Source organism: Microcaecilia unicolor, chromosome 5 (assembly GCF_901765095.1).
Source record: "Microcaecilia unicolor chromosome 5, aMicUni1.1, whole genome shotgun sequence".
Classification (NCBI taxonomy): Eukaryota; Metazoa; Chordata; class Amphibia; order Gymnophiona; family Siphonopidae; genus Microcaecilia; species Microcaecilia unicolor.
The window spans coordinates 94576344-94599241 of record NC_044035.1 but is presented as its reverse complement, the minus strand read 5'-3'; the positions used below and the strand labels follow the sequence as shown (position 1 = coordinate 94599241).

Sequence of the window (22898 nt, the reverse complement as noted above, 5' to 3'; positions counted from 1 at the left end):
GGTCTATTTGGCCTCTGGTGCTGTAGGTTGTGTGTTCTTGTGTGCGGTTTGAGCCCTTCTTCCGCCATTTTAGGGATAGGTTTAGTTTGTAGTGATCGGTCCATGGTGTTTCTGTCCATTTGATATCTGTTATTGTTAGGTTCTGGTCTGTGTGAGATGAGGTTGAGTGCCCTTTGACATGAGTTGCTTGCATTTGTGGCCATCTGAGATCCCATGAGTGGAGGAATTCCTTACATTCTTGAGTGTTTGTAGAGTTTGGGTCTTCTAGGTGAAGGTTGATGTCTCCTAATATTAGTATATTAGCATTGGTTGCACATGTGTTCAAAATGAAACCAGTGAAGATTGTCTGGCCTTTGTTCCAATTACCAGGTGGTCTATAAAACAAGACACAATTCAGGTGATCAAGCAGGGTTTTGTTGTGGATTCTGATTGAGGCAATTTCAAGTTGGGGTGTTATGGACTCGGCAGTGGTTTTGATAGTAAATTGTGATCGGTAGATTAATGCTATGCCTCCGCCTCTCTTTTCCTTTCTGGTCCAGTGAGCGATTTTGTATCCTGGGGGGCAGAGATCTTGGATTATAGGGTCCTTTTGATCATGAATCCAGGTCTCAGTGATGAAAAGTAGATCAAGGTTTTATGACGTTATCCAGTCTGTGTCTTGTCCACAATGTCAGTGAGCCCTTAGGTCCCGTAAGGCCCTGAAGGACCTCAAAGGACAGCCGAGCAACCCCGAATCTTCACCCGTGGCGACCGCCGTTCACCAGGGGTTGAGCCCCCAGCTGCAGGCGGTCAGCGGGACTGCTGGAACCGCGGGGTTGACGGACTGACCTGGCTGGAGTCGGGAGGTGTGGGCCCTAGCAAGCAGCAGTCAGGTTCAAAGCAAGTCTCTGGGCAGGCGGCTAGCAATCAGTAGTCAGGTTCAAAGCAAGTCTCTGGACAGGCGGCTAGCAAACAGTAGTCAGGTTCAAGGCAAATCTCTGGGCAGGCGGCTAGCAATCAGTAGTCAGGTTCAAAGCAAATCTCTGGGCAGGCGGCTAGCAATCAGTAGTCAGGTTCAAAGCAAGTCTCTTGGGCAGAACCAGGAAGTAACAACACGGAACAACGGAGCGGGCTTCGGGAACAGAACCTGAAGCAAAGTATCAGCTTAGATTCCATCTTTAAATATCGAGCCCCATTAGCCGCCTCGCCCTCGAGGGAGAAAACCACCAATCCGGCCCCGGGAATCGGCAGAGCCCTTCGGATTGGCTCTGCCCGATCTCCCAGGCGGAGCCACTGCCTCGGCCCTCCAGTCTGGCGCTTTGTAGGCGGAGCTCCAGGCCTCCCGGCTCTGGAGCGAGGGAGACACCGACCCTAGCATACTAGTGCCGCCATCTTGGGCAGCGCGAACCTCGCCTCCACACCCGGCGATAGAGAGACCGGTGGTCGCCATCGCCATCCGCCGGTCTCGGCCCGACCCGCCATCTCCACGGCAGCGCCCGCCCCCACGCTGGAGCCTCCGGGCCACCATCCCGCGCCGCGGAGGACGCTGGCTCCTGCCCCCCACAGCAGAAGAGCAGGTAGGAGCGCGGGACGCGACAGTCTGTTACTGTTATTGTTTTGTTTACTACGGATCTGGCGTTGATATTTGAATTTTTTGGTGTGGGTCGTCTATGTTTGGTGTTGTGTGGACTTTTGTTAGTTGTCGTTCCTTTGTTATTGTGGGTTTGTTATAGGGTTTCTTTCCCTTCTGTTGGGGTTGTCCGCATGTTGATGTTTTTCCTTTGTTTTGGTTTTTGTCGGTTTCATGAGGTGGGGTGTATCTAGTCAGTCTTTGGTGATTGTGTAGTATGGGGATGATGTTGCTTTCTGCGAGTGGGGTAGTTTGTGTTAGTTGGATCAGTGATAAGGAGTAAATTGTTAGGAGTAATTTGATGGTATTCATTTTGGTACTAGTTCAGTTTAAGCTCCTGGTATGACGTGCACGATAGGCTGCGTGGTTGGACTAGGATCTTTGGTTTTTTTTTTTTTGTAAATAAATACAGATAATTTACTCAGTCAAGTGAATTTGAGGTGTTGCTCCAGGGCGCAGGGTCTCCGTGACTCTGAGAGCTATAACAATGGTTGGTGGCAAGGAACTGTTCAGGCACAAATCTGCTCTGGAGATGTAACATCGCCAACAACAACTCACGCTCTTCAACCCGTCATCTCTGGCCAACCTTGGTCACCTTCACCGGCAACGTCGATCACGTCCCGTCTTTCTGACGGCCTCCGATGCCCGATCCTCTCACCTGCTCTCCTCTTCCGCCTCTCTCCATCCCGCAGTTCCATGTGTGCGGCGCTCCGCTCCCTCCCCCGCTGGCCGGTGCCTCCTGCAATGTACGACGATGATAGCCTGGCTGGCGATGCTAGAGGCGGGCTCGACGGGTGACTGGCTATGCAGGAGGTGGGCGCTGGCGGGCGGGCGGTGGCAGTTGGTGATCAGCGATGCGAGAGGTGGTCGCGGCCAGGCGGCCTGCCGGTGATGCTGGAGGTGGGTGCAATCGGGCGGGTGCCAGGGCCGGGCAGCAATGCGGTCCTGGATATTCGCGGTTGGGGATAGGCTTGGAATGCTCTTTGCGGTGTCCCAGCCCGGACTAGGTGGCCGAGAGTTAGTCCACGCTCCATGGCGCCTCCCGCTCCAGTCTCCGGCGAAATTGGGCTAGTCTGCAGCCGATCTCCGGTCCGCTGAGGGTCCTCAGAGCTAGCTGCTCCTGCGACCATCTATTCGGCAGTCAGTTTCCTTTCCAGCATCCCCGTCTCCTCTGTGGCTCCTTCTTCCCTGCTTCTCATAGTTGCTGCTCTGAAAGCATGCTGTTCTCACTCAGCCTGAAGCCTCTGATTTTAGAAACAGTAGTAGTACAAGTTGACATTTCCTACAAGAGCAGCATAGTGTTAGCATTTCCTACAAGAGCAGCATAGTGTTAGCATTTACTGAATTTACAGGGTAGTTTTAAAGAGGTTTGTGTGGAAATTACTTAAATGTATATGTGGATAAGTGTGTGTGTGTATAAAATGCCATTTCACGTGTACTTTTAACTGATGAGCACAGGTGTTCCCAGGGATGGTGTTGCTGCAGGGGTTGGAGAGTTATGCACATTTTTGCATTTCCAGAAGTATGTGTAAATTTTCTCAAATGTTTTGCATATAAATAACAGGTATAAATGTGTGTTTGCATATGTGCACTTTCTGTAGGGCAATTTTTTTTTTCAATGGGAAAATTATGTATATACTTACTTTTGAAACCTGGTGTAAATATTTCATGCTTACTATGGACAAAGCCACTCATTTAAGGGTGATGGGGGGGAAGGAAGAGATTGTCTGAATCAGCCTTATCTTGCTCTTCATCACTCACTCAAACCTTGTTTTTTCTCCCCGTCTGCCTGTCATCTCAAATAGAATAGTAACCTAGGGGCCTGTTACAAAGTTGCAGTAAATATTGGCCTTAGCACGCTCTTGTATGGGTCTTTCCAACGCACTAATGCTACTTTTATCGTAGCAGTAGAAGCTCTGATTTTCTGTTTTTCATTAATGGCCGTGCACTAATGTTGCCATTAGCATGCAACCATTTAAAAAAAAAAAGAAATTAGAGCAGGCGCATTTACTGCCACCTATTTTGTAGGTGGTAAGGGCACCTGCATTCTCCACGCACTAACCAGTTAGTACGCAGTAATATGGATGCGCTAACTGGTTATGACAAGGAACACCCACTTGCCATTCCTGATACACCCCCTCAAAAAAATAAAAAAATATTTAGCATGTGGTTAGCACATGCACATCCCAAAACTAACATAGAACGCGTTAGCATGTCCCACGTTAAGCTTTTTTTGCTGTGTGAGGTGTGCATTAGCACCTAACTCAGATTAGTAAAATGACCTCATAGTAAATGGTGGCAGATGAAGACCTGTATGGTCCATCCAGTCTGCCAAACAAGGTAACCAGACTTGTACCTACTGTTCTGTGCATCTTCCATCCTTCTATTCCCTGTTTAAAATATGAAAGTCATTTAATTTTGCTTTCATTCCATTCTTTTTCTATATAGGGATCTTATGTTTATCCCATGCATTTTGTCCCATCGCTTCCACCATGAGAGAGTATTTCCTGATGTTACTCTAAAAGTTGATCACCCTAGATCCTCAATTCATGTCCTCTAGTTCTATGCTTCCAAGTCTCTGAAAAAGATTTGTTTGTACATTATATTTATATTCCTCTCCTGTGTTACAAATTAAGCTTTGGTTGTAATTCTCTATTTAGAGGAGTTGAAATGGCGTTGTTTACTAAAATTCTAATCTCTGATCAGCTGCCTCTATGCTGTGGAACTATCCAGATTATTATCAAGTGAGCCAATAATTGAGTCATTTGTTCATTTTCTAATAATTGACTCATTTGTTCGTTTTCTACTTAAATATAACTGATTTTTATTAACACTCATTTCTTATGTACTTCTGTTTAGCCTTCACACAGTGACAAAATCTCTAACCCTGAAGTCCTAAAATGGATGACTGATTTGGCTAAAGATCGGAAGCAGCTGAAAGGTATTGTTTGTAGGGATGTAGCATAGTTCAATTTAATGAATTGCTTTTCATACGGCTGTACTGAGGCAGGATTAACATTCTTTCCAGTAGTTGTTTTATCTCAGATTTGTATTGGTTTCATTATTGTGTGCAATTTATCTGCATGAAGATACCCTGTGATACAAAGTACTCTGGGATTCTACATAGTACTGCTGAGCTTCTCAGGTTAATGTCTTCAAATAGGTTTTTTTGCACATGTCATGACAGAAATGATTCTCACTTGTAAGCTCTCAAGCTCCAGCATTTATGCTAGTACTTACCCTAATACTTCATTGTGCTAAAGATCCTTTCTGGAGCATGTTATGATAGAGATTATACAAAGAGACTTTGATTTGCACAGATACATAGCAAAAAAGGAGCAAATCAAACATATAAACACAAATTTATTAAACTAATACAAACCTATTGAAAGATTCTTTAAATCATATTAAGACCCAAAAAACAAGTGAAATATCACAAAGATTGATAGATACTGACCAACACTGCCAGAAAGCATTCTCTAGGTAAGGCCCTAAGTAGCTATTTGCCATTTGAATAAAACATGGCCATGGTGGTGCTTTGAATTTGATTTTATGGATCTTTTAATGTTTGTATTGATGTAATTTGTTTTTTGTTTGAGCTGCTCCTTTTTTGCTGTACATTATTATAGGCAATATATCTACGTATACTTGAAAATTTGTCAGGTTGGTGGTACATAAGATAATTTGGGCATGGAACAAAGAGGCCAAAACTACCGCCCATACAGTAAGGAAAAAAGAGCAGATGTAAGATGTACATTTGATAAATATAGGATTGTTCTCACAATAATAGATAATAAAAGACAAATATAAAACCAATGAGGGTAGGAGAAGCATAGAAAATCAGGCTGTTAGTCCATGCCTTATGGCCATTGACTGAAATACACAGCCAGCAAGCCCCCTCCCACCCTGTCATCAACCAGTCTCACTTGGGCATAGCACTCTCTCTCTCTCTCTCTTCCCCGCCCCCCCTTCACTGCCCTTTTGTCATTCACCCTTGTGCTCTTTATCTTCCCCTGTACTGCACCCCTCTCTCTCCCTTTTAGTCACTGAAGTTCCCTGTTTCCTTCAATACCCTGAAAAGTATCCCATCCAGCTCTATCATTTGTCTTTGTGAGGAGCTAGCTAAACTACAAGTAGAAATGTCTTTGTGAGGAGGTAGCTAAACTACAAGCAGAGAAATCATCTTAAAAATTTTGTGTCTCACATCCACTCATGTTTGTGCTTGTTCTCTATGGTCCTCCTACAAGCTCTTTATCTGATCACAGAACAGAAATATTTAAGCAATTCGACCTTATCCTGATCATCCTGTACATATTCATTCCCTTTATTATTTTTTTGTTTGTTACATTTGTACCCCGTGCTTTTCCCACTCATGGCAGGCTCAATGTGGCTTACATGGGGCAATGGAGGGTTAAGTGACTTGCCCAGAGTTACAAGGAGCTGCCTGTGCCTGAAGTGGGAATTGAACTCAGTTCCTCAGGACGAAAGTCCACCACCCTAACCACTAGGCCACTCCTCCACTCCCTTGAGTATCACAGTGCCATTTTTGTACTGCTTCTTGTCACTACAATTATTTTTTTAAGTCTTGTACCCCCCCCCCCCCAGCACCATTTTCATCTTTGCTTTCCTGACTACTTTCCCAGCTTCTCTTAGCTTTTTCAGATATTACTTGTTTTCCCTCTTACTGTGATTTCTTATAGCTGTGTTTTCCTTACCTTTTTCAGCTACATTTTTGAGAACCACAGTGGCACCTTTTCCCTCTTACTTCTATTTACTTTCCTATCAAAAAGGTTCATAGCTTTTAAAATAGCTCCTTCAGTTTTGCCCACTGCTTTTTTACTTCCCCAGATATTCCCCCTCCTGTAAATGACTCCTAGAGGTATTGCCCCATCTTGACAAGTATAGTTTTCCTGAAGTCTAGGATTTTGAGTGAAGCATCTCCACATGTCATACTGATCATCCCATGATCATTAAATACCAGATCACCCACTGTAACATTGTGTTTAGAGCATGGCTTATGCATTGCCTTATGCTGAGACTTGTGCAACTGTATCAAAGATGTCTGTGCTTCAGGCTGAGAGCCCTCAACTGAGACTAGCACCAAGCACTGTTCCCTCTAAGCTGAGTGGGAGTCTTCCAACTGCATTGCTGCCAGTGGGGGTGGTGCTTCAGTATTTTCAATCCCTAGAGATGAGCAGGTTCCCTGGAGCCTGCAGAGCTTGCCTGTCTCTCACTATTGAAAATGTGATAGTGAAACATCAGCCCCCCCCCTGGCTGGACTATAGGTGGAGGACTCCTGCTCATCTTAGAGGGACTAGGGGATCCATAGTGCTTTCCCTTCCCAAATGGATTTTTCTTGGGGTAATTCTATAGATGTCACAGGTACCTAAATATAGGTGCACTCTTATTCTATAAAGAAATGTAGGTGCCTACTTTCCTTTATTTTAGACTTGAGCACATAGGTCAGCCATAGAGCTGATTTAAGTGCTTGTACCTAAATGCCAAAGATACAGGCATATCTTTATAGCATTCTATAAGTTACATGCATGTGCATCCTGCCCAGACCTTGTCTACATATACACCTAACTGTAAAATATGCATTCATTTACAGCATAATGCCTAGGAAGATTTTGGGTATTTGTGCATATGTGCCGCCATTCTAAATATTTACACACACAGTTGGCATGTATAGGTTAGCATCCATTATATAGAATTAGCCACTTGAAGTCCCTGCATAGGGGAGCACAGGCTACATCTGCAGAGGATCTGTTTGCAGTCAGTTGATCGCTGCAGAAGACGTTCTTCACTCCTCTTTCTGCACAACCAAGACTCTGTCACTTCTGTAATCATTACAAGGAAGGGAATGGTGCTGGGGCCTCTTCACAATAGTGATCATAACATGATCAGATTTGATATAAGCTCTGGAGTAAGTACACACAGGAAATCCAATATGTTAGCATTTAACTTTCAAAAAGGAGACTATGATAAAAATGAGAAGTACGGTGAAAAAAAACTTAAGAGGAGCATCTGCAAAGGTCACAAACTTACATCAGGCGTGGATACTGTTCAAAAATAAGATCCTGGAAGCCCAGGCCAAATATATTCCTTGTATTAAAAAAGGAGGAAGGAAGACCAAACGACAGCTGACATGGTTAAAAAGTGAGGTGAAGGAAGCTATTAGAGCTAAAAGAAAATCCTTAGAACACGGAAGAAGGATCCGACTGAAAATAATAAGAAACAGCATAAGGAATGGCAAGTCAAATGCAAAGTGCTGATAAGGAAGGCAAAGAGAGACTTTGAAAGGAAGATTACGTTGGAGGCAAAAACGTATAGTAAAATCTTTTTTAGCTATATTAAAAGCAAGAAGCCGACAAAATAATTGATTGGACCACTAGATGACCGAGGGGTAAAAGGGGCACTCGGGAGGACAAAGCCATAGCGGAGAAATTGAATGAATTCTTTGCTTCAGTCTTCACCGAGGAAGATGTGGGAGAGATACCGCTGCCAGAAATGGTATTTAATGCTGATGAGTCAGAGAAACTGAATCAAATCTCTATAAACCTGGAAGATGTGTTGGAGCAATTTGACAAACTGAAGAGTAGCAAATCGCCAGGACCAGATGGTATACATCCCAGAATATTGAAAGAATTGAAAAATGAACTTGCAGAACTAATGTTAATAATATGTAATTTATCTTTAAAATCAAGCATGGTACTGGAAGATTGGAAGGTGGCCAGTGTAACACCGATTTTGTTTTTAAAAAGGGTTCCAGAGGTGATCTGGGAAATTACAGACCGGTAATCTTGACTAGATATGAGAATAACTAGTGAGGTAATTAAATTTGCTGACGACATAAAGTTATTCAAAGTTGTTAAATCGCAAGAGGATTGTGAAAAATTGCAAGACTACCTTACAAGACTAGGAGGCTGGGCATCCAAATGGCAGATGATGTTTAATGTGAGCAAGTGCAAAGTGATGTATGTGGGAAAGAGGAACCCGAAATATAGCTATGTGATGCAAGGTTCTACGTTAGGAGTCACTGACCAGGAAAAGGATCTAGGAGTCATCGTTGACGATACTTTGAAACCCTCTCCTCGGTGTGCTGCAGCGGTAAAAAAAGCAAATAGAATGTTAGGTACTATTAGGAAAGGAATGAAAGATAAAAATGATGATGTTATAATGCTTTTGTATCGCTTCATAGTGTGACCGCATCTTGATTACTGTGTGCAATTCTGGTCAGCGTATCTCAAAAAAGATATAGTGGAATTAGAAAAGGTACAGAGAAGGGCTACGAAAATGATAACTGGGATGGGCCAACTTCCCTATGAAGAAAGGTTGAAACAGCTAGGGCTCTTTAGCTTGGAGAAAAGACAGCTGAGGGGAGACATGATAGAGGTATATAAAATAATGAGTGGAGTGGAATGGGTAGACGTGAATAGCTAGTTTACTCTTTCCAAAAATACTAGGACTAGGGGGGAGCATGTGATGAAGCTACAAAGTAGTAAATTTAAAACTAATTGGACAAAATTTCTTCACTCAATGTGTAATTAAACTCTGGAATTCATTGCCAGAGAATGTGGTAAAAGCAGTTAGTGGGGTTTAAAAAAGGTTTGGATAGCTTCCTAAAAAAGTCCATAAGCCATTATTAAAATGGACTTGAGAAAATCCACTGCTTATTTCTAGGATAAGCAGCATAAAATGTACTGTTTTGGGATCTTGCCAGGTACTTGTGACCTTGATTGGCCAGTGTTGGAAATAAGGATACTGGTCTTGATGGACCTTTGGTCTGTCCCAGTATGGCAACACTTATGTACTTATATCCAAGGCAACAACAAGATCCAAACAGCGGTATTAAAGCAGATCACACAGGAAAAGGTCCTTTGAGAAGTACTTTATTCATGTGAGGTCTATTTAAAAAAAAGAAAAGCCAGACACTGCCAGTGTTTCGCCCGTGCCCTGGAATTTGCTTAAATTCTGGATTATTCTACCACAATAAGGCCATGTTTTAACATCTGACTTGGTCTGTGCCATGTCCTGTGGGAAGGATGGAAAACTAAAATTCATTCTTTTATGAAAATCAAATAGAATACAGACTGAAGACGTGAAAAAAAGCATTGGAATACTAAAGAGGAAAACTCTTCAAAATATGGGTGTCTTTTTTTTTTCACATCCGTTCATCAGAATGGAACAAATCAAACTAAGGGGACTGAGGATATTGTTGCATGCAAGAAGGGCATTTTATACTAGTTCTGAGCTCTGGGAAAGTTGTTCTATGCAGGCATTGTGATGTCACCCCAAGTTTAACGTAAGCCTTTATATAGGACCCTTTGCCCAGTTCAACAGAGCAGTTTACAGTAATATAAAATCATAGTTGCAATGGTGAAAGACAGTTCTGTAAGCTGGTGCCTACATTTAAGGCACAATAGTGTGGCTAGTTTATAGAATAGTAGCAATTATGTGTGTGATTGGTGCCAATAATTGACAGTTATGTGCAAACTTGTTAGGCGCTATTTTATTAACCATTGGGTAAATAGTCAGCTGGAGTCTGTGGTGTTTTGGCCGCTGCCAGCATTATGCACGAATATTCAATGCTGAGCCATGTCTGGGTACTGGCATTGAATATCTGGTTTTGTCATCCACCTATCACTTATCCAGTTAAGTTCAATGCTCAGTACATAACCACATAAGTTAAATGGGAGAAATAGAGAACGGTTTTATGCGATCTGATTTGTCCAGTTAACTTGGGTAGCTAAGTGCTGAACATCGGCACTTAAACTGCATAAGTGCCGAATCCGCTTCTGGACTGTCCACAAAATCGCTGGCTATGGCTTTAGTGGTTAATGCACCTGAATATTATCAGATTAACCAGGTGGCCCAGTTAAATTGCTTTGAATATCGACCCCAGTGTGCCTAAATCGCTTAGCATGCAACTGTCGGGGGGGGGGGGGGGGGGCACGGCTGTGTCACCAAGCGATGTCAACACTTACAGAATACTGTTGGCTTTGCACATTGTATGGTGCACTTAAGAGCATCCACTTATGCCTGCCATTGACCTATCATACGTAGGCATGCCTAACTCTTGGCACACCAGTGTGGCTTTGTGCTAATATTATATAATGCCTTTAAGCTAGGATTGGTGCTAGATACACCCCTTTGTGGCGCCTACAGTGAGGTACCAGTTTATAGAATTATTGCTATAGAGTACAGATAGTAGGAAGAGATGGAAGATGAAGCACAGGTGCAACAATTATAATATATGAGAAGGTATAAAAAAGGAGCAAAATCAGGAGTCTCTCAAGGTATTGAAAGGAGCAAAATCAGGAGTCTCTCAATGCCTCAACCTTTAGCCACACACATCAAGGCCATGGAAAGTAAATATAGACCATTTTGTATGAGACTTGTATCTGACTACATGCTCCTTTGTCGACTGAGAATATTTAGCCCACATAATTTGTAGGTACAAATTTATACAGGTAAAAGTATAAAGCAAGCACAGAACTTTCAAAATGAAACCCTCATTCTTGCTTTTCCTTCCCCATCCCAGATCCACCTCTTTTTCTCTGCAGAGTTCCTGGGCCAACGTTTGAAGCTTTTTTTCTGCATATAAACTGCTATTTACCTGCTGAAGTTCCTTTTGAAAAATTGCTATTTTATTTGAGATTACTGTAACTCAAGATCAGATATAGCATTAGAAGTAATTTTATAAACCTTTTAAGGAGCATAAAAGGCCTCCTCTCCCCCCCCCCCCCCCCCCCCCGTATAAGTTTGTGTGATTAAACTAGATGTGTTCAGGGGAAGGCATTTGGGTGAAGCATGGGTGGAGTCACAACTCTCAGTGTATATAATACAGTTTGTGTCACCTCCGCTATTTTTTGTTCTGACCTGAGAGCTGTGGACATTTTGTTGGTGTGTGTGTGTGTGTGTGTGTGGGGGGGGGGGGGGGGGGGCGGGGGTTCCTTCTGGGGTCATAATTTATGCATCTGTGCAGGTACTTCATGTGCTAACATTTTTTCCTCCTCTTGAGCAGACATAAATGTCAGTGCCCTAAACACTAGTTTTGCAGAATTTGTTCTGCTATTTTATAAAGGCACGTAACTAAGCTCTAGGTTAAGAGATCACATAGTTAATGCAAACACAATGGGTATGTTTTAATGTGGGTGTTGTCAGCACTTTTAGCACACTTCAGTGTAGGCTTCTTACCTTAATTATTCATTAGCTGTACTGCTAATACATGTATATGTATTGCACTTTGATAAATAAACTCTTCCATGAGTCATAATTTGGCCTGCTAAGGCAGTTGATATCCTTTGAAAACTAAGAGGGGATAATCGAACGGGGATGACCATATCTAAGGGCACCCATCTCTAAGGACATCCCGGCGAAAGGGCGGGGAAACCCGTATTACTGAAACAAGATGGGCGTCCATCTTTTGTTTCGATAATACAGTCGGGGACGCCCAAATCCCAACATTTAGGTTGACCTTAGAGATGGTCATCTTTAGAGATGGTTGTTCCCGTTTTTCGGCGATAATGGAAACCGAGGACGCCCATCTCAGAAACGACCAAATCCAAGCCATTTGGTCGTGGGAGGAGCCAGCATTTGTAGTGCACTGGTCCCCCCCACATGCCAGGACACCAACCGGGCACCCTAGGGGGCACTGCAGTGGACTTCACAAATTGCTCTCAGGTGCATAGCTCCCTTACCTTGGGTGCTGAGCCCCCCAACCCCCCCAAAACCCACTCCCCACAACTGTACAACACTACCATAGCCCTAAGGGGTGAAGGAGGGCACCTACATGTGGGTACAGTGAGTTTCGGGTGGGTTTTGAAGGGCTCCCATTTACCATGACAAGTGTAACAGGTGGGGGGGGGATGGGCTTGGGTCCGCCTGGCTGAAGTGCACTGCACCCACTAAAACTGCTCCACGGACCTGCATACTGCTGTCAGGGAGCTGGGTATGACATTTGATGCTGTCAAAAAAAAAAATTTTTAAGTTTTTTTTTTTAGGGTGTGAGGGGGTTAGTGACCACTGGGGGAGTAAGGGGAGGTCATCCCTGATTCCCTCTGGTGGTCATCTGGTCAGTTCGGGCACCTTTTTGAGGCTTGGTCGTGAAAAAAATGGACCAAGTAAAGTCGGCCAAGTGCTCATCAGGGACGCCCTTCTTTTTTCCATTATCGGGTGAGGACGCCCATCTGTTAAGCACGCCCCAGTCCCGCCTTTGCTAAGCCTCTGACACGCCCCCGGGAACTTTGGTCGTCCCTGTGACGGAAAGCAGTTGAGGGCGCCCAAAATCAGCTTTCGATTATGCTGATTTGGGCGACCCTGAGAGAAGGACACCCATCTCCCGATTTGTGTCGGAAAATGGGCGCCCTTCTCTTTCGAAAATAAGCCTGTAAGTGCCCTAGCCATTGCACAGCTGCACCTATAACATAAGAGCCTGCCATACTGGATCAGACCAAAGGTCCATCTAGCCGAGTATCGTGTTTCCAACATTGGCCAGTCCAGATTACCAGTACCTGGCAGAGTTCCAAAAAGTAGCAAGATCCCTTGCTACTTAACCTCAGGGTTATCATAAGTTTTTATGGACTCCTCTTCCAGGAATTTAAACCCAACTACATTGACTGCTTTTACCACTTGTTCCAGCAATGAGTTCTAGAGCTTAACTATATATTAAGTGAAAATATATTTTTTCTTATTTAAAATATGCTACTATATTATGTCATGGAGTGTCTCCTAGGCTTTGTACTGTTTTTGATAGAGTAAATAATCAATTTGCATTGACCCATTCCACTCAATTCAGGATTTTATAGACATTTATCATATTTTGCCTAGGCTGTCTCTTTTTCAAGCTGAGGAGCCCCTAACCTCTTTAGCTTTTCCTCATATGAGTCACTCCATCCCCTTAACCATTTTGGTCACCATTCTTTGTACCTTTTCCAGTTCCACTACATCTTTTTTTAAAATGTAGTGACCAGAATTGTACACAGTATTTAAGATGCAGCCGTGCTATGGAGGGATACAGAGGCATTATGATCTGTTTTATTCTGTGTTCCTTTCCTAATGTTTCCCAACATTTGCTTTTTTTGGCCACTGCCACACACTAAGCAGGAGGTTTCACTATATTGTCCACGATAACCCCTAATTCATTTCCTTGGTAGTGACTCCTAATGTGGAAACTGGCATCATAAAGTTATAAAGCAAGGTTACTCCCCCTGTAACAGGTGTTCTCAAAGGACAGCAGGCCATAGGTTACCACAGATGGGTGATGTCACTAATGGAGCACCAGCATGGAGTGGACCAGTGACCTTAGGTGTGAAGCCTTTCTAAGTTAACACTCCAGATCCAGGTTGGGTGCCTCTGTGGTCTGGGTCTTGTGGGGAGGAGGAATTTGGAATGGAAGTTCCAGCATCAGATTGCTCTGAATCATCCACCACAGATGTGACTCCATTAACTCCGGAGTGACAGATGACATCTTCTAGATTACCAATGGCTTCACACCATTGAGCATTCAGGGTCCACTAGGTGCCCTACTGGTGAAGGCGGGCCATGGGTGTGACATGTACCATGGAAGCCATGTGGCTCAACAGATTTAACTTCTGCTGAGCAGTGACCTGCTGGCTTTGTTGATGATCAATGTTGACTGTATGGCATTAATTCTGAAAAGTAGAAGGAAGGCTCAAGCCTGAATCATGTCTAGGAGGGCTCCAAGGAACTCTAATTATTGAACTGAGAGAAGGGGGGACTTTGGGTAGTTGATAACAAATCTTAGAATTCTAACACCAATATAGTTCCCCACATTGATTCTTGAGCACCTTCCCTTAGTGTATTGTTTTGCCAGCCAGTCGTCCATATAGGGAAACAATCACTCCAGTCTGCATAGCAATGCTGCAGCTGCTATTAGATGTCTTGTAAATATCCTGGGTGCAGACGCTAGGCCAGAAGGCAGGACACAAAACTGGTAGCGGTGTTTCCCTACTGGAAATCTTAGATACCTCCTGTGACTGGGACATATATGGAAGTGGTATAAGTATCCTTTAAGTCCAAAGAGCATAGCCAGTCATTTTCTTGAATAATGGGAAGAACGGTGCCAAGGGAAACTATCCTGAACTTTTCTTTGACCAGATATTTGTTCAGGGCCCTTAGGTTTAGGATGGATCGAAATCCCCTTGTCTTTTTAGGCACAAGGAAGTACCTTGGAATAGAATCCCTCTTTCCCTGGTTGAACAATTTCAACTACACGGGCCTTTCGAAGAGAAGAGTTCCTCTGCAAGCACTACCTGATGTTGTGAGCTGAGTTTTTTGGCGCACTTGGTGGGCAGTTTGGAAGAGGTTGACGCCAATGAAGGGTGTAACAATCCCAGATTATCTGAAGAACCCACTGGTCTGAGGACCCATCTTGGGGAAACATTCACCCTCCCTCCATCTGACAGGCTGTCCGGGATGGGCACTTTTATGGTGGCTATGCTCTGCTGGAGCGAAATGGGGCCTGGGACTGTTGGGAAGGGTGAGTCAAGGTGAGCCATTGAGAGTAGTAAGAGTAGTAAGATCCTTCTGACTACTGCCTGAAGATCTTCAAGAAGTGGAGGCCACAGAAAGAGTGGGCTGAGACAGGGCCTTGATTGTATCAGATCTTTTCTTGATGAGGTCAACGACCTCCTGCACTTTGTCCACAGAAAGGTTATCTCCTCCTGCAAGGAACATCCACCAATTTTTCCTGAACTGCAGGTTCTAGGTCTGCACATGCTAATACCTAAAGCGGAAACTGCAGGTTCTAGGTCTGAGACATGCAGCCATCAGTTTGTACATGCCATCAAAAGCCTCATAGATTGCCCAGACCATGTGATTTCAACACTTCTGCTTGTGTACAAGTTGGTGGAGATCTGCAGTTTTCTCTGGAGGCAGAGAGTTTGCAAACTCCACCACACTGTGCACCAATTTCAAGTAGAGGCTCATATAGAAGTGGTAGGACTGAATGTGGCAGATAAGCATAAAGTCCTGAAAAACCTTCCTCCCAAAAGACTCTGGAGTCTTGAGTATCCCTACCTAGGTGTGCAAAGGTATGGGACTTTGAACTTCTCCTCTTTTGAGGGCAGATTCGACCACCATAGAATGGTAGGGAAGATGCCTTCTGGACTCTGTACATAGAGTCCATCATCTTAGATAGAGGCTGCACAGAGTGGGGTCTCCTAATTCCTCATATGCACTCCCTTGAGGACACTGTTCATGGGCATTGTTTCAGCTTCCTTAGGATGTCCAACATTTCAGCCCAGGGCTCATTCTTGATCACAATCTCCAAATTAAATGGGATGGTCTCATCTCCCTCAAAGTTGACAGAGTGCCTCTGGGGGAGGCTTTCTTTTTCTTTGGGCAGAGAAGGGTTTGAAGGTAGACCAAGGGATTTCTCTTCCAAGAGCTCTTCTGGTTCTACCTCGGATCCCCAAGAGTGGTGCATATCTGACTCGATAAAATATTTATCAAATGCCTGAGTCTGTGCCAGCCTCAGACCATTGGATGCACAACCATGCTGTGGGAAAGAGCCCTGAGATACAGGCCCCCTCCTGGACTCTGGGGTCACTTGCTTTCCCCAATGAGCTGTAGAGGAGCACCAGACTGGCTAATGCTGGATCTGATGCTTGATGGGGCACTGGCATCGACTAACACCAGGATCTCCAGAATGTGCTGGGGCAGCACCATAGGCACAGACTACTTCAGTGCCTTGGCATGTGCTGAACCAGGATGCGCTCCAGCTTTTCCTGTAACATGACCTAGAACTGCTCCTCGAGGGCAGGCATTGGTAAAGACAGGACCTGTGCCAGTATGGTGATAATCTGCAAAGATGTAGGAGCCGAGTTGGAGGTGGGGTCCCACAGAGGGGAGTGGCCCTCTTGGCGCCAACACTTCTCGGGTACCAGTGATGCCAGTGTCCCAGAGCTTCTTCCACCATGCTTCGAGGAGGACTGATGTCCCTTCTTCTTTGCCTCCATTGACATTGTGGAATTCTCATAGGTCTTTGGTGTCAGCTCTAATGATGCTTGTTCTGAGTGGGTGGTAATGATGCCCGATGCTGATGTGTCTCCAGTGTTCTTGCCACTCCTGAAGTCATAGGGACCAGTGCTTCCATTGCCAGTGTTGATAGACCAGACTTGTGCACCAAAGTGTTGCCCCTTGACTCTTCTCTTTAGGATTCTTTTCTGAATTTTAGAAGAGTTTATAATGAGAGGACTGATGATCAAGACCCAGGCACGGCAGTTACCAGCTGTGAGGGTCAGTCACACATGACCTTCTGCACCTGCAGCACTTCTTGAAACCACTGGGAGTATCTTGGGATATGGTTGGGGAAAAATAGCCAATGCAAAATGAAATGGCTCAATTTTTTTTTTTAAAGGAGGAAGAGAAAGTCTTGATCTGGAGCTCGGGCCTAAATGAACCATGCAAAAATAAAGGAAACCTAAAAGTGCTGAAATTAAAAAAAAAAATGGAATAAAAGGGAAAGAAAGGAAATAAAAAAATAAATGGTCTTGCACTACTCGCATGTGAAAGGCAAGGAAGAAAAAAAATTCCTATAGGGAAAACACACAACAGAGAGGACTAAGATGCACACATCTTCTCTGTTCTGTGGAAAAGAGAACTGCGGGTCCTGCCGAGTTGGGAAAGCAGGAAGGCACATGTGGTCAGACTTTCCAAAAGCTGCAAGATTCATCTGAATGCTGGGCAGTGTCCATGCCGGGGCTCAGTTGGTGATGTCACCCATCTGTGGTAATCTCTGACCTCTTTTGTCCTTGGAGAATTTGGATTATTCTTCCCAATGTGCATCACTTTGAACTTTTCCACATTAAATTTAATCTCCGATTTGGATTCTCAGTTTTCCTTCAATTTCACACAGTCTACATGCAGTCCGCAACTTTGAATAGTTTTGTGTCATTTGCAAATCAGATCATCTCACTCATCATTCTCATTTCTAGATCGTTTATAAATGTTTAAAGCACCAGTCCCTGTACAGTTCTTTATGGCAGTCTGCTATTCAGCTTCCTCAGTTGACAGAATTGGCTGTTTAAAACCTATTCTCTGTTTTCCATCTTTTAACTAGTTCCCAATCCACAGCAGAACATTGCCTCTTATCCCATAGCTTTTTAATTTTCTCAGTAGTCTCTCATGAACAGACTTAAGTCAAATCAAAAGGTTTTCTGAAAATCAACTGGCTCACCTTTTATCCATGTTTATTCATACTGTCAAAATCCCCCCCAATGGGTGGGATTCAGGATCTACACAAACAGTTTCTGACAGACACCACAATCTATGGCCCTTTGTTATGAACTGAGTTAATGATTGGAATGAAATGTAGAGAAAAATCCTAAGTAGCTATGAATGAAAACTTGCTGTACTGTACCTCTCTAATAGGGCTGGTTCTCATTTTGCTGCAAACCTAAAGAAGTAGGAAATGGCTTCTAAATTAAGAAAAAAAACCACCCATTTTCTTTCTAACAGAACTCAAGCTTAAAATGTCTGAGGATCGGAACAATGTATTGAGAACATCACAGTGCAACTTGCCAGGAGAAAGCTCTGGGATATATAACAGTAGGACTGAGCAGCAAGGAGCAGCTACTTCACAACTTCCATCTGTAGAAGAAACTGTGGATACTGTGTGGAAGCGATTAAAAGAAAAAAGACAACTGCTTAACCTGCCTGAGAACTTAGAGGTAACTCAAACTCCTCAGCACTTCTACATTTTTTTTAATGCAAAATAGTCACTTGTTCAGCCAAGGAATGAGAATGGGATGAAACCCAAATCTCTGAACTTGAGCCACTTACTGATGTTCATAGAGGAAATGCTAGCTTTACAAGTATTACTCATGTGGTGAGGTATGAGGTCTACATCCGACTTTGGATGTTTTACTGAAAACGTCCAAAAATCCAGAGTGAAAGTGGCCATTTTGAAATCTGAAAAATGTCTTGTCTTTTTTTTTTTGAAAATGGTCATTTGCTAGACGTTGTTGTGCTCAGTGCATTTATCTTTTGGACCATTTTCGGAGAAAAAAAAAGTCCAAGTGAAAAATGCAGAAAATCAAGTCATTGGGATATAGGAGAAGCCAGTATTCTTCATAGACTGGCCACACAGACATCTCAGCAGAACCATGGGGACCCTAGGGGGCACTGCAGTGAACTTCACATAAAGGCCTTTTATTGTATGGTGATCCCTCCAAAACCGTATTGTACCCAGCTGTACACTACTACAGTAGCCCTTATGCCTGCAAGTGTCACCTATATGTAGGTACAATAGGTTTTTGAGTTTTGGAGGGCTCACACTTTTCACCATAAGTGTAACAGAGTGGGATATGGGCCTGGATCCCCTTCTCTACAGTGTACTGCACTGACCACTAGCTTACTCCAGGGACCTGCTTGCTGTTCTAATAAGACTGGCCATAACATCTAAAGCTGTCATAGAGTATGTACTGTTTCTTTCACATCTTTGGGGGATGGTCAGTGGGGGAGCATGCCTTAATCCCTCCAATGGTCATCTGTTCATGTATGGCACCTTTTTGTGGTATTAATTCTGAAAAGTAGAAGGAAGACTCAAGCATGAATCATGTCTAGGAGGGCCCTGGACATTTTTTGTTTTGTTCCATTATGGCAGAAAAATGTCAGTGTTAGGGATGACCAAATCCCACCCCCGACCCGCTCCCTTGTGCTTTGGACCTCCTGTCAATGAACTGCATAGAAAAATGCCTTAAAATGGGTTTTGAAAATAGCGATGTGGATGTTTTGGCAAATAAAACGTCCAAGTGCTGTTTTTTTGGATGTTTTTCTGTTTTCAAAAATGAGCCCCATAATGTCGCAGCAGAGTACAAACAATTATATTTTGCACACAATAACACGTGGTAACCAAACTTATACTGATGCAATTTTGTTTTGCTTTTTCAAATAAAGCAACACCAATAGAAAGTATTAGAAGGGAGTGGATGGTTTATTTGTAGGTGCATGGAAGAGTGACAGACAAGAAAATGTAATAAAGATAAATAAAGCTGCAATCAAAACTTTCAGGCCAAAATTCAAAAGCAGCACCTGCTACCCAGATAATTGCTGATTTAGACTGCCTCGGGGTTTATACGGATAGTGCCAAGGTGGAGCAAGGGCAGTCCTAAATATTGTCTGATTAGCAGTGATAAACTCAATTTGCTAACCAGATAAAGGTAGAATAGCCTTTTTTGCTGTCTTAGCTACCACCCTAACTGAATAAAGTTAGTTATCTGGATATTCAGCACCAGCCACTAGCCAAATATAGGCATTGAAGATCCAGATTTAATTCAGATGCAGTGCCTGGCAATTAAAATCACTGTCCACCCCAGCTGAATATTGATCCATTTATACTGGGTTTTTTTCTTTACTAAAGAGAACACATAAGTAGGACAGAATCCTTTGAACAGTGGTTTACCAGGGTTTTTTTTTTTGTTTTCCCCTTTGGAGGCTAAAATAATGTTGTGAATACAATTGTTTTATATGCATTGAAATCATTATTTTCATATTACCATTAGGTAGGTTGTTTGGTATGGAAGAGCTTAGGATTTCCTAGTAGTTTGCTTCCCATTCTTAATTTTTTTTCCTTCAGGGCTGCTCATCTAAATTTCTTTGTATAGGTTGCCTAACAATAAGAGATCTTTAGGAATCTAAACAGGAGGTACACTGAAGCAAGAGATACTTTAGCAGGTATTTTCAAAGGACAGCAGGCCATTCATTCTCACATGTGGGTGACGTCATCTACATCACCCGCTTCGGAGCATTAAAAAACGAATATTGCTTTAAGAGCACACGCAGAGGTCCCACTGCGCATGTGTGAGTGCCTTCCTAGCAGGAAGTTCCTGTCTGCTGCAAGAGCACGGGACCAGGAATACAATACTTTAGCATGGAATTTACTCCAAGGGGAGGTGGGAGGGTATGTGAGAATGAATGGCGTACTTGTCCTCGGAGGAATTCCTGCTACAGGTAAGAATCTTTGCTCTTTCCAAGGATAAGCAGGCCATATTCTCTCACATGTGGGAATCCCTAGCTACCAGGCTCACCGAAAACAACCACCATTGGTCAATTGGACCTTGCAACAGCAAGATCAAAAATCTAATTAACCTGAAATTATGTACAACTGTGTTTGCAGCATGGAACAGAATAAAACAGGCCTAGAGGGTGAAGTTGGATTCTAGACCCCAAAGATTCTGCAGCACTGTCTGTCCAAACTGACTATCATGTCTGGTATCCTGTTCAAGGCAGTAATGAGATGTGAATGTGTGGATTAAAGACCATGTTGCAGTCTTACATATTTCTTCGATGGAGGCTGACCTCAAGTGGGCTACCAACGCCGCCATGGCTTTAACATGAGCCTTGACATGACCTTGATGGACTTGATGGAGCTGAGGGAGACAGAGAGGTACATAGAGGAGACCTACAGGGATGTTGTAGAGAAGTCCCACCTCCAGTCAGGTAGCCCCTGTTCTACCTTGGAGGAGGGAGGTCTCCTAGAAGGAGAGCATCACCCTGGTGAAGTAGGAAGTACTCCTGTAGCCAGGACCTGCCCACCAGGGGATGTATTATCCTTTCGCACCGAGGATATATCTCCAAATGTTGCCCGGGAGGGAAAGGTTAGGACAGCTGTTGTACTTGGTGATTCGATCATTAGGCATATAGATAGCTGGGTGGCTGGTGGACGTGAGGATCGCCTGGTGACTTGCCTGCCTGGTGCGAAGGTGGCGGACCTCACGTGTCACCTAGATAGGATTCTAGATAGTGCTGGGGAGGAGTCCGCTGTCTTGGTACATGTGGGTACCAATGACATAGGAAAATGTGGGAGAGAGGTTCTGGAAGCAAAATTTAGGCTCTTAGGTAGAAAGCTGAAATCCAGATCCTCCAGGGTAGCATTTTCTGAAATGCTACCTGTGCCACGCGCAGGGCCCAAGAGACAGGCAGAGCTCCAGAGTCTCAATGCGTGGATGAGACGATGGTGCAGGGAGGAGGGCTTTAGATTTGTTAGGAACTGGGCAACATTCTGGGGAAGGGGGAGCCTATTCCGAAAGGATGGGCTCCATCTTAACCAGAGTGGGACCAGGCTGCTGGCATCGGCGTTTAAGAAGGAGATAGAGCAGCTTTTAAACTAGAAATGGGGGGAAGGCCGACAGTCGCTCAAAAGAGCATGGTTCGGGATAAGGTATCTTTCAAAGATATCACCATAACAGGGAAGATAGAGTATCCTGATAGTGAGGTTGCAAAAGAGATTGTAGTAGATCGGGTATCTTTAAATAACAATAAAAATCAGACAAAAGATTGCCAATTAATACTGTCAAGTACTAAGCATGATGTACTTAGGAACAACAAACATAGTTTGAAATGTCTATATGCGAATGCCAGGAGCCTAAGAAATAAGATGGGGGAGTTAGAATATATTGCACTAAATGAAAAATTAGATATAATAGGCATCTCTGAGACCTGGTGGAAGGAGGATAACCAGTGGGACACTGTCATACCGGGGTACAAATTATATCGTAGTGATAGGGTGAATCGGATTGGTGGAGGGGTAGCATTGTATATTAACGAGAGCCTTGAATCAAATAGATTGAAAATTCTGCAGGAAGCAAAACACTCCTTGGAATCACTGTGGATTGAAATTCCATGTGCAAAGGGGAAAAGGATAGTGATAGGAGTGTACTACCGTCCGCCTGGCCAGGACGAACAGACGGATGCGGAAATGTTAAAGGAAATCAGGGACGCAAACAAACTGGGCAACACAATAATAATGGGGGATTTCAATTACCCGCATATAGACTGGGGTAATGTAACATCTGTACACGCAAGGGACATAAGATTTCTTGATGAAATCAAGGACAGCTTCATGGAACAGCTAGTTCAGGAGCCGACAAGAGAAGGAAAAATACTAGACTTAGTCCTTAGTGGTGCTCATGATCTAGTGCAGGGGGTAACGATACGAGGGCCGCTTGATAACAGTGATCATAATATGATCGGTTTTGATATTGGCATTGAAGGAAGTGAAACTAGGAAATCAAGTACGCTAGCGTTTAACTATAGAAAAGGTGATTACGACAAAATGAGAAAAATGGTGAAAAAAAGACTGAAAGGAGCAGCTCGCAGAGTAAAAAACTTGCATCAGGCGTGGATGCTGTTTAAAAACACCATCCTGGAGGTTCAGGACAAATATATTCCACGTATTAGAAAAAAGGGAAAAAAGACTAAACGTCAGCCGGCGTGGCTAAACAGTAAGATAAAGGAAATCATTAGAGCCAAAAAACAATCC

The 22898-nt window shown here is 43.7% G+C and overlaps 1 protein-coding gene across 1 annotated transcript in view; it reads left to right on the top strand.

Annotated features, from left to right (window-relative positions):
• Positions 1–22898, top strand: part of FAM13C (family with sequence similarity 13 member C) — a 342788-nt gene that overhangs the window by 218756 nt on the left and 101134 nt on the right. The window contains exons 8-9 of the mRNA XM_030204830.1: positions 4469–4550; positions 18095–18306. Of these exons, the coding sequence (XP_030060690.1) occupies positions 4469–4550; positions 18095–18306 (294 nt within the window). The remainder of the gene's footprint in view (positions 1–4468; positions 4551–18094; positions 18307–22898) is intronic.